Source organism: Schistocerca gregaria, chromosome 4 (assembly GCF_023897955.1).
Source record: "Schistocerca gregaria isolate iqSchGreg1 chromosome 4, iqSchGreg1.2, whole genome shotgun sequence".
In the NCBI taxonomy this organism is placed as follows: domain Eukaryota; kingdom Metazoa; phylum Arthropoda; class Insecta; order Orthoptera; family Acrididae; genus Schistocerca; species Schistocerca gregaria.
The window spans coordinates 381,239,383-381,255,189 of NC_064923.1; the positions used below are offsets into that span (position 1 = coordinate 381,239,383).

At 42.4% G+C, this 15,807-nt stretch overlaps 1 protein-coding gene across 1 annotated transcript in view; it reads right to left on the reverse strand.

Annotated features, from left to right (window-relative positions):
- The window catches only part of LOC126267542 (hemicentin-2), a 1,749,994-nt gene that overhangs the window by 1,107,350 nt on the left and 626,837 nt on the right, over positions 1 to 15,807 (reverse strand). Inside the window, exon 3 of the mRNA XM_049972846.1 lies at positions 3,127 to 3,347. Within this exon, the coding sequence (XP_049828803.1) occupies positions 3,127 to 3,347 (221 nt within the window). The remainder of the gene's footprint in view (positions 1 to 3,126; positions 3,348 to 15,807) is intronic.

Below are 15,807 nucleotides of genomic sequence, written 5' to 3' on the forward strand. Positions count from 1 at the left end.
TGAGAACAGCCTTAAAAACCATCCGACGCTTTATACTACATTATTTATGTATACTGTAAACAGTAACTTCCTTGGGATGCTCCATAGGTTACCTTTACACCTGTCGATTGATTTTGTTCCGTTAAGAGCTACGTGTTGAGTTCTATGTCCTAAGGAAGTCTTAATCCTGTTGCAAGAGGATACCTTGTACCTCTACAAGGGACTTCTTTTCCTGTTACACTGGCAAGTAGAGGAAGGGAAAAACGTCCGTCTGTTTGGCTCCGCACGAGCACTGATTTCTCTTATTTTATCTTCTTGCTCCTTACGCGAAATGTACGTTGGCGGCAGTAGAATGCCGGTACCCAAAATTTTGTCAGTAGTGTTCCGTGAACAGAAAGTCCTCTTCCCTCCAGCCTTTCCCACTTGAGTTCAGGAAGTTCATCTTCGTAATATTTGCATGTTGATCGACCCCCCAGTAACAAATCTAGCAGCCCGCTTCTGAAAGGCTTCGAGGTCAACCTTTAATCGGCCATCGAGGGAACCCCAAATACTCGGGCAGTACCCAAAAATGGGTTGCACTAGTTTTCTGTAAGCAGTCTCCTTTGCAGATGAGGTACACTTTCCCAAAATTCTCCCAATAAACAAAAGTCCACCGCTCGCCTTCCCCAATACCAACCGGACGCAGTCGTTCCACTTCACATCGCCTTGCAACGTTGAGCCGTCACAATCGATGTGACTGTGTTAAGCTGCGTACTACTAATGTTGTGTTCGAACGTTATATGATTGTTTTTCTTACTCATCCGCATTAACATCCTTTTTTCTGCATAAGCAGCCATTCATCGTACCTACTAGAAATTGTGTCTATATCACCCTGTATTGTCCCACAGTCTCTCAACAACGACAGCTTCCAAAACGCTACAGCATCAGCGGCAATGAGCCGTACATTGCTGTTCAGCTTGTCCTTACTGAGCCGTGGCGAGGTCGTGGGGGGGGGGGCGGGGGGGGTGCTCCGGGACGTGGTAGAAGACGGTTGTCGGGTTGACGCAGCGCGTGTGGGACCGGACCTATCGCATGGAGATATACAAGTTGGCTCTGAACGGAAGGCGCTGCAGCTAGCAGCGGGAAGCGGGCGTCCTGTAATTTGTGTGAAGGAGTAACGATTTTTGCATTGGCTGCTTTCGGAGAAGAGAATTGGTAAGAGCTTGTGTCTACGCTCCTTTCCGTACGATGTTGCTGCCTGCCGTTATAAACGGGTGAAAATCAGGCTCTTGTATTGACTATACGGGACCTGGTGATGTTAAATTACATTTGTGATTGAGTCTCACTTGTATTATGACAATTTAGAGTCGAAAACTGTGGTGGTTTCATTAGGTCCGGTTCTTTGCTGTGCAACTAAGGGAGTCAGTTATTTTGGGTAACTGAGGGAGCACCATTATGTTGGTCTACGTGATACGTTCTCCACGTTTTCTCTATGGCTTTGCGAATCGAAATCGTGAGGGAGTACACGTCTGAGTAATTTGCTATTGTATTGATGGTTATGTTGTAAAGACTGTTCTCTGGTGTGTTAAATCACGCGCTGATTTGTAGCCAATCTAAGCAGAAGTTACCACTGCTACTTGCTTATGTGCTACAGTCCTTATGATCGGCGTTGTTTGTCTTTTGACTGTGGGTGTGCTCAAGTTTAAAAGAAAATTACGGCTACTATTCATAAGTGTTGTCTAGTAAGGAAATTGCTTAAGCTTTTATCATATGGCTGTTGATATACTTTCCGGGATGTGAGATCTTGTGAGTTCTTGGACCACGATCTCACATCCCGGAAAGTATATCAACAGCCATGTCACCCGGTCGTGAAAGCCTTCATTCTTTTATCATATGCTGGTCTGTTTGCCTATCACATTGGCTTTCTATGCAGTAACTAAAGGAATGTGTATGGTGGTTCAAGATTGTAGGCTGACTAGTATTTGAACTGGTATTGAGGTTAAGGGCGAGCTCAGCATCCCGGAAACCTGCACGCTGCGCGTGGTTAAATGTTTCGCTATTGGAGAGCCGGCTCTCTGTTTTTGGATTATGTAAGGATACGAGTGCATCTCTGTAGCTTTTCACGTGCTAAATTGCGGGGTGTCGGTGCCGTCCCAGGACTAAACTTGTGATGTATGTTATGTTGAAAGGGAAGTTACTGTACCAAACTTAGTTTATTTTAAGTCTGTACATGAAACGATGTTGATATTTTGTCAATTGCGGTAATAACTTCCTGTGTGGGGAGATCCTCTGAGGGACTTGTATTGTAGTGTTGCAGTGAAGTCCATCTGAAACATGCTGCTTAAAACTTGGGACTGCAGCTCTCTGATGTTATATATTACTGTTTAATCTTAAATGTCTTGGATGTAATATGGTTGTTGAGGATTATGTAATTAATTTTGATATCTGGTTCCTTAAAGGAAGTATTTCGTTTTAAAATATGTCCTCGGTTAGAGCCTATTTAAATATGATTTTAACTCATGATACAAATTTTTTAGTCTTGCTTTCTTAAAGGGCTTCCAGTTAAGTGATTGCTATTTGACTGTTTAAATGTTTGAGTGACTTAAAGGAAAAGAATATAATTTTGTAATTTGTACTGATTGTTCCTTTTGGTTAATCCTGACTTATGTGTTCAATAAATGAGTGTCTAGTCAATGGTGATGAACTGTTCTATTGCTAGCCTACCCTTTACAATCCACAGCCTATTGAGCAGCTTTGTGTCGAAATTGTGTTCAGAACACCCCTCTGACCTGACACCACACTTACTGCTTACAGAGTGTTCGAGCCACGGACATACCTGATAACCTATTCTGAATATTCATGTTAAAAACTTTCATACTGAAATACATATAACGTGTAGTAAACGGAAGTGGCATAATCTGTTAACCTGAGGGTCAAGTTACCACTTCTTTTATATGTCGTGCTACAGAAAAACAGTGCAGTTTAGGTGGGTAGGTTGGATAGTTACTAAAGTTATACTAACAGTCTGCGAGGTTAGCGTCAGGGAACGAACTACTTCTCTTTTTTTTTCTTTGTAACAGTTTTTGCGAAGGGAAAACGCAGCAGAGTCTCATACTGACAATGGGAACACACGCACAGAGAATTGTAAAGGAAGCAAGTGCAACATACCGACGATGGTGAGGTTGATCCGGAAGTTGACGGTGGGCGAGTTCCGGAAGTCGATGCGGCAGCGAAAAACGCCCTCGTCCGCCACACTGACGTTCTGCACGCGCAGCACAGCTCGCCGACCGGGCAGCCTGGACAGCGCCTGGAAGTTGGCTCGCGCTCCCAGGTCGTCCGTGGTGGCCGAGTGCACCGCCTCCTCCAGGCTGGACCCACGGGCGTCGAGGCTGCAAGACCAATTCATCACTGTTAGCTCCGCCATACAGTACGAGCTGGCGAAGTTATTTTATTACGAGGTGTGTGAGACAAGTAACGAGGCAGATTTTTTATCTACCAATGTTTTTATTTTATCAAAAACTGTGTTGTCCAGCTCACAGTAGTTCCCTGTGTCAGCTGTACACCTGCAGAGGCATAGTTCCCTATCTTGGTAGCAGTGCTGAAGGCTTCAACTCCTAGAGCCTTTAACATGTCAGTCACATTCTTGTTAAGTGTTATCCACTGTCAAAAATGACGCCCTTTTAAGACATTATTCAGTTTTGGGAGAAGAAAAAAGTCACAGATATGGTGAATAGGGAGCCTGTGGAACAAAAGGGATGCATTCTGACGTCAAAAATGCGCAACTTCACTGATGGCGCTGTAGGAAGTGGTGGGAGGGGCAGCGTGACATGGGGCGTTGTCACTATGCAGCACCAATTGTTTACAGTGTCCGGTCTCTCTACACTCACCCATTCTCTGAGCCTTTCAAGGAAACCTTTCTAACTTCATGTTCTCGGCCTTCCAAAACTGATTTGTACCAGCGAAAAACTAGTGCCCTTGATAATGAATACTTTCATAGGCCTGTTTCAACGTTTCAAAGATCACACTCGCGGATTGCCCGAGGTCAGTACAAGACTTGGTGGCATAACGTTGCCCTAATTTACGCTGTTCCATTTTCGCGACACATAACAAAAACGCAACTTCACTGATGGCGCTTTAAAAGTCACATGATGGCTGTATGGAGCTGCAACTCGAACTGAGCAACTGGTAGTAGAAGAACACATCAATGCCAGATCGCTCATAGTCTTGGCAGTCTCATTACTGTGTCGTCCGAGTCTTTCGCGAAGGCACACATGAATAAAACGTTCTCGCTTTCCCAGCCACGTCAATTCGAATAAAATCCTCGAGCTTTCGGTCGCCATCTCCGCCATCGTCGTCTGCAGCTCACGGACAACCAGTGAACTCCTGACGACGGATACGGCCATCGAAAGCTCCAGGATTTTATTCGAATTGACGCGGCTGGAAAACCGAGAACGTTTTATTCAGTCTCATTACTGCTCTCATACATTTGTATGGAGGGCATGAGAGGACACTATGGAGTAACAGGACACCAAGTTACGGATCGATGGTGAAGTGATAAGTGCACTAAAATACGCCACTCCAAATTATAACAGATAACTGCGTGTTCTGTGTCAATATAAGGGATATCAGTTGTGGAAGTAGTTACGAATATATCACTGAGACATTGACATCACTCAGTCGTGTTTGACAGGAATTAACTCATGTAAATTTTTGGCTTCCGCTATAATCGAGGCGATTTCCGGGAGCACTTTCATCGATTACAGTTGATCGAATGCGCCCTGTGTGACTGCGGCTCCAGTTACAAGAAAATGAAGTTCACTACAGCGTCTAGTGAAGGGTGGACAAGAATCACTCAGCTTTGTGAAACTTTTGTAGTCTATAAAGGCTATGAAAATACATTAAGACGTTCAACGTTTCAACGCATCGGCGGTAAATGGTGTAGTGAAACTTTGTGAAAGATTAAAGCAATGTGCCAAGAACTCATAGTGAGCCTAGAGCGCCTTGTCACGGTCCGTCCTCCGCCGGGCAAGGGTGTGTGTGTTGTCCATAACATAAGTTAGGTTAAGTTAGACTAAGTAATGTGTAGGCTTGGGGACCGATGACCAAAGTAGTTTGGTCCCATAAGACCTTTTCCACAAATTTCCAAAATTTGCCACGCCGGGACATGAACCTTTTGCCTTCTGCAGGCAGTGTTCTGATCGACTGAGCTATCCAGTCACGACACATCCTCACACCTTAGCTTCCGCCAGTACCTCTCTTTGCCTCCATACGGAAAGGTTCCAGATTCAGGTCCGGCGCACTGTTTTAATTTCCTAAAATCGTATAAACCGCAGCAGAGTGATACCTCATTATGGAAATGAGAAAATGAGAAAAATGTTCAAGAGTCGATTTAAGGTTTCGAAGCATGTCTCAATATGAAGCCTTAGATTTTCGACAGTAACCACTGTGTGTGTGTGTGTGTGTGTGTGTGTGTGTGTGTGTGTGTGTGTGTGTGTGTGTGTGTGTGTGTGTGTGTATGTGTGCGTGTGTGTTTCCTGTACTTCTGTGCATACCCTCCACATGTATGCTAATGCCGAATTTACTTTGGGCGAAATCATGGGACTTCAGTTCAAAAATGTAGAATATTTATCAGAATTTTTCACACCCGTTTACAAAACAGAGATTTGAATTTTACGGAGATCTTCTAGTAAAATTTCGCTTTGTCAGTCACATTGAAATACATACAATTAGCAATAAACCGAATCTACTTAACCTACTGACTTTATAATGAAGTTACCACATCTTTTGATGCGTCATACTGCCGAAAGTTGTTGAAGATTAGATGGCTACATTGGATCACTAACGAAAATACACTGATTCTAACTGGAAGGGAAAAATATATGTCACACAACGTGACGAAGAGAAGTTATGGGTTGACAAGCTACATTCTGCGCCATGAATATGAACAACATAAGCCAGAGGAGCAGCAGCGACCTGGCGATATAGCTGGATAAAAACATCATCCTAGATTGTACTAATGTTTTATTGATGACCGGTTTCGACTGCATGTAAAGGTCTTCTTCAGAACATAAGCACCACGAGGCTGCTGCGGGCGGCAAAAAGATAGTAAACTTCTAAATCGAGTTGGCGCTTGAGCATCCGAGGAGCCGCCAGCAGCACCATGATGGTGCTCATTTTCTGAAGACGACTTTTACATACAGTCGAAACCGGTCACCAATAAAATATTATTACGATCTAGGATTAGTCAGTTTAGTGATGGAGGTAAATAATTTGACGGCGGAGGGGGGGCGAGGAAGGGTAGAAATTGAAAAGTAACATACAGGATCGGATGAATGTAACAATAATACTGAGATGAAATAGCTTGCACAAGGAAGACTTGAGCCCGCATCTCGTGGTCGTGCGGTATCGTTCTCGCTTCCCGCGCCCGGGTTCCCGGGTTCGATTCCCGGCGGGGTAAGGGATTTTCTCTGCCTCGTGATGGCTGGGTGTTGTGTGATGTCCTTAGGTTAGTTAGGTTTAAGTAGTTATAAGTTCTAGGGGACTGATGACTATAGCTGTTAAGTCCCATAGTGCTCAGAGCCATTTGGACCATTTTTTTGGGAAGTCTTGACTGCAGAAGTGAATGAAACCAGCGTACGGAATCTACATCTGCAACAGCAGTATACTTTCTTCTTTGTTTTAATGGTTATTTAATGTAATAATACTTATAACAGGACCCAAGGATTAAATTAATTGACTTATTGGCTATTTACCATTTATCTCGGGACCTACGGCCGACGTTAGACTATTGTTGTTTCAACGTACCTTCATCCTCTCGTGCTGGCGAAACGTTGGAAAAAATCACTAAACGTCGTCAGAAGATCCCGAGGGAAAGGGCAACCAGTGGCCACGAAAGCAAGAAATATTTTGTATTTAGTTAACTGTCCACTTCACACGGACCCTGTCAATATTTCTGTGCGAGTCCACATCCAGTAAGGGAAACTTCACTTTTCTTTACTGCTTCAAGGAAATTTTGTTTAGAATTGGTGAACCAAAATTCTTTTTATGTTTCAGTTTAAATAAAGTAGTTAATGTTACCAGGAGAGTTAGCACAATGGGCTCGAATTATGTAGGGGATGCATTCAGTCGGAATTTAAATTTTCCTGGTTTCCCTACCAAATACCAGGAGCGCTTGAACATGGTTCCGAAACAAAAAAAAAATGGCTCCAAGCACTATGGAACTTAACATCTGAGATCATCGGTCCCCTAGACTATTTAAACGCAAGTAACCTAAGGACATCATACACTTTCATGCCCGAGGCCGGATTCGAACTTGCGACCGTAGCAGCAGCGTGGTTCCGGACTGAAGCACCTAGAACCGCTCGCCACAGCGGCCAGCGGTTCCGAACCCCATGATTACTGAAGCCGCTAATAGCCTGTTCGTAAATCTTCTGTAACCGGGTTATGGGGAGTGCACTGATATTTCACGATATGCATTCACGTCTCACTGATCGGCTAACAGTATTGTCTTTCCCTTCGGACGGTCCACATAGAAATATGATCGGTAGTTTCAATTAATGCGTCTTATGTCATCATTCCAACACTGTTTACAACACGTTTAATGGAGGAATAATGGAATTAATTCAAAAACAAAACCATACAGCTAGGCTAAACTGTCTGTATCAGGCTATGATTCGTATGTTTTCTCCATGTGGTGGAAAAATAACTCCTAGTAAGAAGAATAAGCGCATTTATACGACCACAGTTTCCGTTGCAGTTACAGTTCGGTGTACGTTCTTCATTCTCATACGCTTCAATAGCAAATGCACTGTTCCTAAGAATGAGGAAAAATCTGCAAAAGTAATCATGAAGAGGATGAGATGTTTAGATAATTAGGTGTATGTTTATCCACACGTATGTTATAAATAATGCGAAAGATTAAAAAAAAGATATATGTAATTCACGTATACTCTTCTAGGTCGAGATTAACGTAATCTGTGGTTATCTTTGATATGTTGTGTACAGTGTTTTTTTACGCACATCTGCAAACAAGTTTACAATTACTCTAGACTCAACTGCTTTGTATTTAGGTGCGCGACAGCGCACATACGCACACGCACACACACACACACACATACACACACACACACACACACACACACACACACACACACACACACACACATAGTTTCTGCTGGCCTCAGGGTATTGACGGTACTCCCGCCCTCCTACAGAATTCTTCCGTTTGTCCTCTTGGCCCGTCTGTAATGCTCAGTCAGGAACCCAGCACAATAAATGACATTATCAGCTAAAAAAATGGGAACACTTTATCATTCTCCATAAAAAATTCACCTAGGTGCGTATTTTTTATTGAAGGCACAATTTTAACATTCGGATGTCGATGATTTGTTTTGCCTTTATCGCAAAGTTTTAAGGAAATCAAATAGCTGGACAAAGTTATCCGGCTTCCCCTTTTGTTGACAGCTGTTCATCCTACAAGCATGTGCTCTCTTCCCCCTGCTGAGAACGACGAAGAGGAAGCGCCGACATTCCGTTACACGTTTGCTCGCCGTCGGAAAGCTTGTTTAATCAGCACAAACACTGTAACGCGGATACGCAAGCGTAACCTGGCTTGGCAACACCGATCTGCATATTTTTACAAGTGAAACGCTCTGCTGGAGGGACACAGCCGCCGCTGTGTACGTTGATTCCAGGAAGACGGTCGCCGAGTACAACACAGCACTGGCACTGTGATGTGTCGCGGGGTTTGGTGGCACTTAGGACCGACGTTCTGTCCAGCCGTCACGCGGAAACAAATTCAAAGAGCAATCGAGACAGCTTTTAGGAAGTTCCAACTGTAAAAAACTGTTGAAAATGTCTGAAACACATCGTATAAGGCTGTAATCTCTGACAGCCTGAAATGTTGGTTGTTGGTGTAATACATGAATGACAACAGATATAATCAACTAGCTTACTAACTCGGTGCTAGCAAGATCAGAATATGGGGCATGGGAGAAGGCATGAGTAACATGAGATGCATACAGACTTATATCTCATTAAGAAAACAGTTAAAGTAGTTATCCCCTTAGTAAGGTAGTTTGGTCGTAGTGCGAAGCAGTGGGTGGGTGTGGTGGGCAAAAAACCGCAAAATATGGAGCAATAAATACTCTTAGGTAAAGATAAATAATATACGGCTTTCAAATTTCACAGTATATATGATAATGTTTTTATTGTTTCATTCACGATGCAGTGTAACAGTGATAGGATCTTCAACGTGTTTCTTGCATTCTGTGGTGGGTGGAATCGGTTGATTACAGTGGGCTGGTATCTCAATATAATGCACGATGTGGAACCCTTAGTTCTCAAAGAAAAATCTATGTTTTCTATGACTTCTGAACTCTACCGTAATAGTGAATATACTAACGTATACAATCCTCGCCTTGTTCCATCGGTACTGGCAATAAAATTAGCATCGCAAGTAACAATACGGGGCCAGTGCCAGTGGAGATATTGTCTTAACATAATAGTATATAAATTAAGCTGGAAAGGAATGGAAGTTACTTCATTTCGTTAGATGTTAGTGAAGTGATTGACTGAAACGCGTTATATTATGAAAAGAACTATACTTACGATAAATATGTGAAATGTTTACTCGAAGTGTGCCGTTCGATTATTCATTTGTTAGTTACGAGTATTTTTATCTTTACGTCTAGCTGTTTTTTTTTCTTTGATTCTCTGTTGATTATCGGTAATTTATGAATGACGAAAACGCGCTGAGAGAGGGAAAACTGATCTATTTGACATTACACGTCGCTATTAAGTCACGGGTGACTGGAATTCGGTAGTAGGAAAAGGGAGAGAAGGAAACGTAGTAGGTGAATACGGAATGGGGCAAAGAAATGAAAGAGGAAGCCGCCTGGTAGAATTTTGCACTGAGCACAACTTAATCATAGGTTACACTTGGTTCAAGAATCATAAAAGAAGGCTGTATACATGGAAGAAGCCTGGAGATACTGACAGGTTTCAGATAGATTATATAATGGTACGACAGAGGTTTAGGAAACAGGTTTTAAATTGTAAGACATTTCCAATGGCAGATGTGGACTCTGATCACAATCTGTTGGTTATGACCTGTAGATTAAAACTGAAGAAACTGCAAAAAGGTGGGAATTTAAAGAGACAGGACCTGGATAAACTAAAAGAACCAGAGGTTGTACGGAGTTTCAAGAAGAGCATAAGGGAGCATTTGACAGGAATGGGGGAAAGAAACACAATAGAAGAAGAATGGGTAGCTCTGAGGCATGAAGTAGTGAAGGCAGCAGAGGATCAAGTAGGTAAAAAGACGTCGGCTAGTAGAAATCCTTGGGTAACAGAAGAAATATTGAATTTAATTGATGAAAGGAGAAAATATAAAAATGCAGTAAATGAAGCAGGCAAAAAGGAATATAAACGTCTCAAAAATGACATCGACAGGAAGTGCAAAATGGCTAAGCAGGGATGGCTAGAGGACAAATGTAAGGATGTAGAGGCTTATCTCACTAGGGGTAAGATAGATACTGCCTACAGGAAAATTAAAGAGACCTTTGGAGAAAAGAGGACCACTTGTATGAATATTAAGAGCTCAGATGGAAACCCAGTTCTAACAAAAGAAGGGAAAGCAGAAAGGTGGAAGGAGTATATAGAGGGTCTATACAAGGGCGATGTACTTGAGGACAATATTATGGAAATGGAAGAGGATGTAGATGAAGATGAAATGGGAGATACGATACTGCGTGAAGAGTTTGACAGAGCACTTAAAGACCTGAGTCGAAACAAGGCCCTGGAGTAGACAACATTCCATTGGAACTACTGACGGCCTTGGGAGAGCCAGTCCTGACAAAACTCTACCATCTGGTGAGCAAGATGTATAAAACAGGCGAAATACCCTCAGACTTCAAGAAGAATATAATAATTCCAATCCCAAAGAAAGCAGGCGTTGACAGATGTGAAAATTACTGAACTATCAGTTCAATAAGTCACCGCTGCAAAATACTAACGCGAGTTCTTTACAGACGAATGGAAAAACTAGTAGAAGCCGACTTACCTTAGAAGCTAGATTAAGGAAGGGCAAACCTACGTTTCTAGCATTTGTAGACTTAGAGAGAAAGCTTTTGGCAATGTTGACTGGAATACTCTCTTTCAAATTCTGAAGGTGGCAGGGGTAATATACAGGGAGCAAAAGGCTATTTACAGTTTGTACAGAAACCAAATGACAGTTATAAGAGTCGAGGGACATGAAAGGGAAGCAGTGGTAGGGAAGGGACTGAGACAGGGCTGTAGTCTATCCCCGATGTTATTCAATCTGTATATTGAGCAAGCAGTGAAGGAAACAAAAGAAAATTTCGGAGTAGGTATTAAAGTCCATGGACAAGAAATAAAAACTTTGAGGTTTGCCGATGACATCGTAATTCTGTCAGAGACAGCAAAGGACTTGGAAGAGCAGTTGAACGGAATGGATAGTGTCTTGAAAGGAGGATATAAGATGAACATCAACAAAAGCAAAACGAGGATAATGGAATGTAGTCGAATAAAGTCGGGTGGTACCGAGGGAATTAGATTAGGAAGTGAGACACTTAAAGTAGTAAACGAGTTTTGCTATTTGGGGAGCAAAATAACTGATGATGGTCGAAGTAGAGAGGATATAAAATGGAGACTGGCAATGGCAAGGAAAGCGTTTCTGAAGAAGAGAAGTTTGTTAACATCGAGTATATATTTAAGTGTCAGGAAGTCATTTCTGAAAGTATTTGTATGGAGTGTAGCCATGTATGGAAGTGAATCATGGACGATAAATAGTTTGGACAAGAAGAGAATAGAAGCTTTCGAAATGTGGTGCTACAGAAGAATGCTGAAGATTAGATGGGTAGATCACATAACTAATGAAGAAGTATTGAATCGGATTGGGGATAAGAGAAGTTTGTGGCACAACTTGACCAGAAGAAGGGATCGGTTGGTAGGACATGTTCTGAGGCATCAAGGGATCATCAGTTTAATATTGGAGGGCAACGTGGAGGGTAAAAATCGTAGAGGGAGACCAAGAGATGACTACACTAAACAGATTCAGAAGGATGTAGGTTGCAGTAGGTACTGGGAGATGAAGAAGCTTTCACAGGATAGAGTAGCATGGAGAGCTGCATCAAACCAGTTTCAGGACTGAAGACCACAACAACAACAATTATCCATAAAGGAGACTGGGCATAGAACGCTACCGGGCCCAGTGTTGAGTACTGCTCGAGTACCTGGGATCCCATCAGGCCAGATTGAACGAGACATCGGTAATTCTGAGGCCACGCAATCGTCGTATTATTTTGGACTAATGAAACAATAACACAGTTCCACATGCACGGTAAATTTTGTAAGTCATGGATTATATATTTCGCCAAAGAGAGTTAACTGTCCCATGTTTCGCGGAGTTTTCCTCGTAAGATTCATCCATTGCTTCGCAACGCGGCCAAACTCGCTTTCCAACAACAAGAGACCACCTCACACCGAGTGCGTAGCGACGGGCGACCAGAGATGCGAATCCAATGATAAGAGTACTTTAAGTCTCAGTATACGTCATTATCTTCATATGTTGCCAAAATGAGGGAGAAACCTGCCATATTGTCGTAGTCCTCAATCAAAGTTATATTTGCTGCAGAGATTTTCTCTGGTGTTTTGGTATGATACTTAAAATTTCATAATTGCAACGTTAGGTGGAGTAATACCAAACAAATGCTGCTCATGTCTTTCATGCGACACCCAGGAAGCGTTGGTCTATTTCCAGCTACAAACGAAATTATTTTTAGAGTGGAATTTAGATAGAGCGGTCTCAAATTCGTTTTATCGGTATGTGCGAACAGGGTCGTAAAACACGAGGGAAAATATTATTCTCTAGCAGTGACTCCCTATTCACTCTACGTAGTGTTAACATATGGTATACCATATAGTCGAATACCGGTCTGACAGTCAGCTATTTTTAGTTGCAACACACAGTGTATAGCAAACGGACTTTTAACAATCCCGAAGAATCTATCAGTATCGATAAAACATTGACCGTTTGCTTCCCTATTACAAGGTAAACACTATGAGATGATGAAACTGTACGTAATTGCAACTTATGGTTCATAGCTACTCTGAGGTGACTACAAAACAAATGCACATTGTCTCTTTTGAAGCCCCAGGCGCGACTCTGGTGACCCAGACGGTACGTCACTGCATCCATAAGATCAATATGTTCCGCAAGGGGGCACCTGGAATGAAAACAAGAACAGTGCGTCGGGTTCTCGTTACTGACTAGTTGGAGTTCAATGTGACCCTCCCTGATCGTCGTAGAAATTTGTGAAGACGGCCAGACACCAATGCACGTCTAACGCACACATATCCACTGAACCCTACCACTCCCTCAAAATTTGCTATAAGAGAGCATTATTTCAGTCATTTGAAGCATATTTACTAGCAGATTTCGTAATGCTGTCACCAACAATATTGGACTGGTGCCGGATACTGTCCATTTAGAATGAGAGTATAGGGTTCCGGAAGCACGCAGCACATGCGTAGACAAATTGTCAATTGCTGCCCTCCCATCCACATTACTCACGCTGGCAATCGATTCCACATTTTGTTGGACACCCAGGACAATCCAATAAGAAATTGACAGGACATTCACCCCCTCTACAAAATGAATTTTGCCATTCAGTACAATACCGTGTTATGTGTTCACTCAGTAACACGTATTCAGGTTGTCAAACTTATATATTGTGCAGTCATTCCAGTTCTTCCAATTATATACTTTCTTCATCTCGTGATCTGGTCTTTGATTATCTCTGTGATGTTTGGCAGAAGCTTTGGTCAAGAGTTTCTGGGCATATTGGCGCTTTGGTAGATAGCACGCCAGCTAGTAGCTTTGGAAAAAGACACTCTGTTCCTTGTGACTCGTATGTGTCGACAGCTGACTGGTGTTAGAGGTAGCTACAGTGTCGCTAAGGCAGAACTATTTACTGTGATTATCTGATGGGATTACACTTACGCAAGGTAAAGTAATTTACTTTACTTATGACAGTGAACCGTGTGTTCTATACGGACAAGTTACTCTGTAACTACAACATTTGATCTGAAGATGGGCAGATAGCCCGAAACCGGTAACTGATTGAAAATAAAGAATAGCGATCAAAGACTGAAACGCCATATTTTACAAAACTCATTGACAAGTAAATTTGGCTGCATTCTATTCGATACCAATTCTGATAAGAAGTCAATATTTTGGACATTTCTACCACATCATTCCTTTACCTTATATCAATGCACGCAACACTATCCGCGTTACAGATGTTAGTCTGGGAAATGCAGAAGTGAGTTAATGACTGAAAATGAGAATGAGTATTCCGTTAACGAGGGATAGGAAAACCTGACCCATTTAGACGCGAGTCACTGCCTCCTGTCCCTTGTGCAATGCGCAGCATCCCAGCTGTCTGCAGCACATAAAGGACACGGCTAAGTCTGTCCACGGAGCGAATGCTAACTCTAAACTCGGGACTGACGCAAAACAGATGTGAAAGCGAAAGAGAAACAGGGCTGGTCAGGGAGAATAATGAGGGCACTCTTCTGCCACAGGAATTCAGTCCCTACGAAAACAGTCTGCAGTACAGCAAGTGGCGGAGCGCTGTTCTTCCGAAAGTCTAAGAGAGCATGTTATTCATACTGGACTACACCTACTGGTTTGCCCTACGGTCGAAGGACATCACGTCTGATAACATTTAGAGAGAAAACATTGTTCACGTAACAAATGAAGGGAGTTACCTGCCCACATTACTCTTCCGTGTTCCCGGAGAATGTTTGCCGCATGCATTGTGAGTCACGCAGTTACCTGTACGTTAAATGCTTCCTTGCTGGGATCCATGGTGGATAATTATCGGGCACGGACCTAAACTCGACAAAAAATGACTTTACAGAAAACACAGACGCGTGAAAATAAAATAAATATATATTTAAACACTTCAATCCAGAGAAATATACTGTGATGGTAGTTATTGATGTTTCTCATCTTTAAAAGATAAAACTTTTAATAGCCATCGTAAGTTAATATCACACATAAATTGAGTATCGGTATATTTAATCATTATTTGTTCTGTTGCCTCGTTTGGTGTTTGTTAAATTTATGAATATTTTAACACTCGTATTTCTCCAAACAGAATTTCGGCGCTATTACATCGCTTATTTTTTGAAACACACTTATTTCTAAGGTCTCTGTAAGAATGAATGATACAATGGAGTTAATTGGTCGTTGTACTGGAGACTGTGGGGTGAGCAAAAACGCTACGGAGATTCTCAGCCAACTCAAATGTCAGAAGCTGCAAGAGATGCGTTCTGCATCACAATGTAGTGCGCTGTTGTCATACCGAGAACATATGTTCCCTGAAATCAACCGGTATACGAGATCTGTTGAAAAAATTCGGAAACTTTGTTCACAAATTTTTTCTACGTTTACCTTTTACTTTTGCGCATTGCCTCCTTCGAAATTCTCTGCTTCACAATTGATACAACGCTCCAACACCGTTAGGACAGTACGTCATCGTGATGCAAGAGCCATGAATTGTCTCGCCACGTTTGATGCCGTTTCCTTCTCGCATTTTCTCGCAGGCTTCGCAACACGTCCCAATAGTACCATCGATTAACAGTTTGTCCCTACGGCACGAATTCATGATGAACTAATCCATCAACGTCAAAGAGTCGAAGAGAACTACCAGAGTGAATTTCACATTTGACCTAACCTGACGAGCTTTTTTGGTCTTTCCCGACCAATTGTGAAGACTGAACCTTGCTCTGAACATCATAACCGTAGACTTACGTCTCATA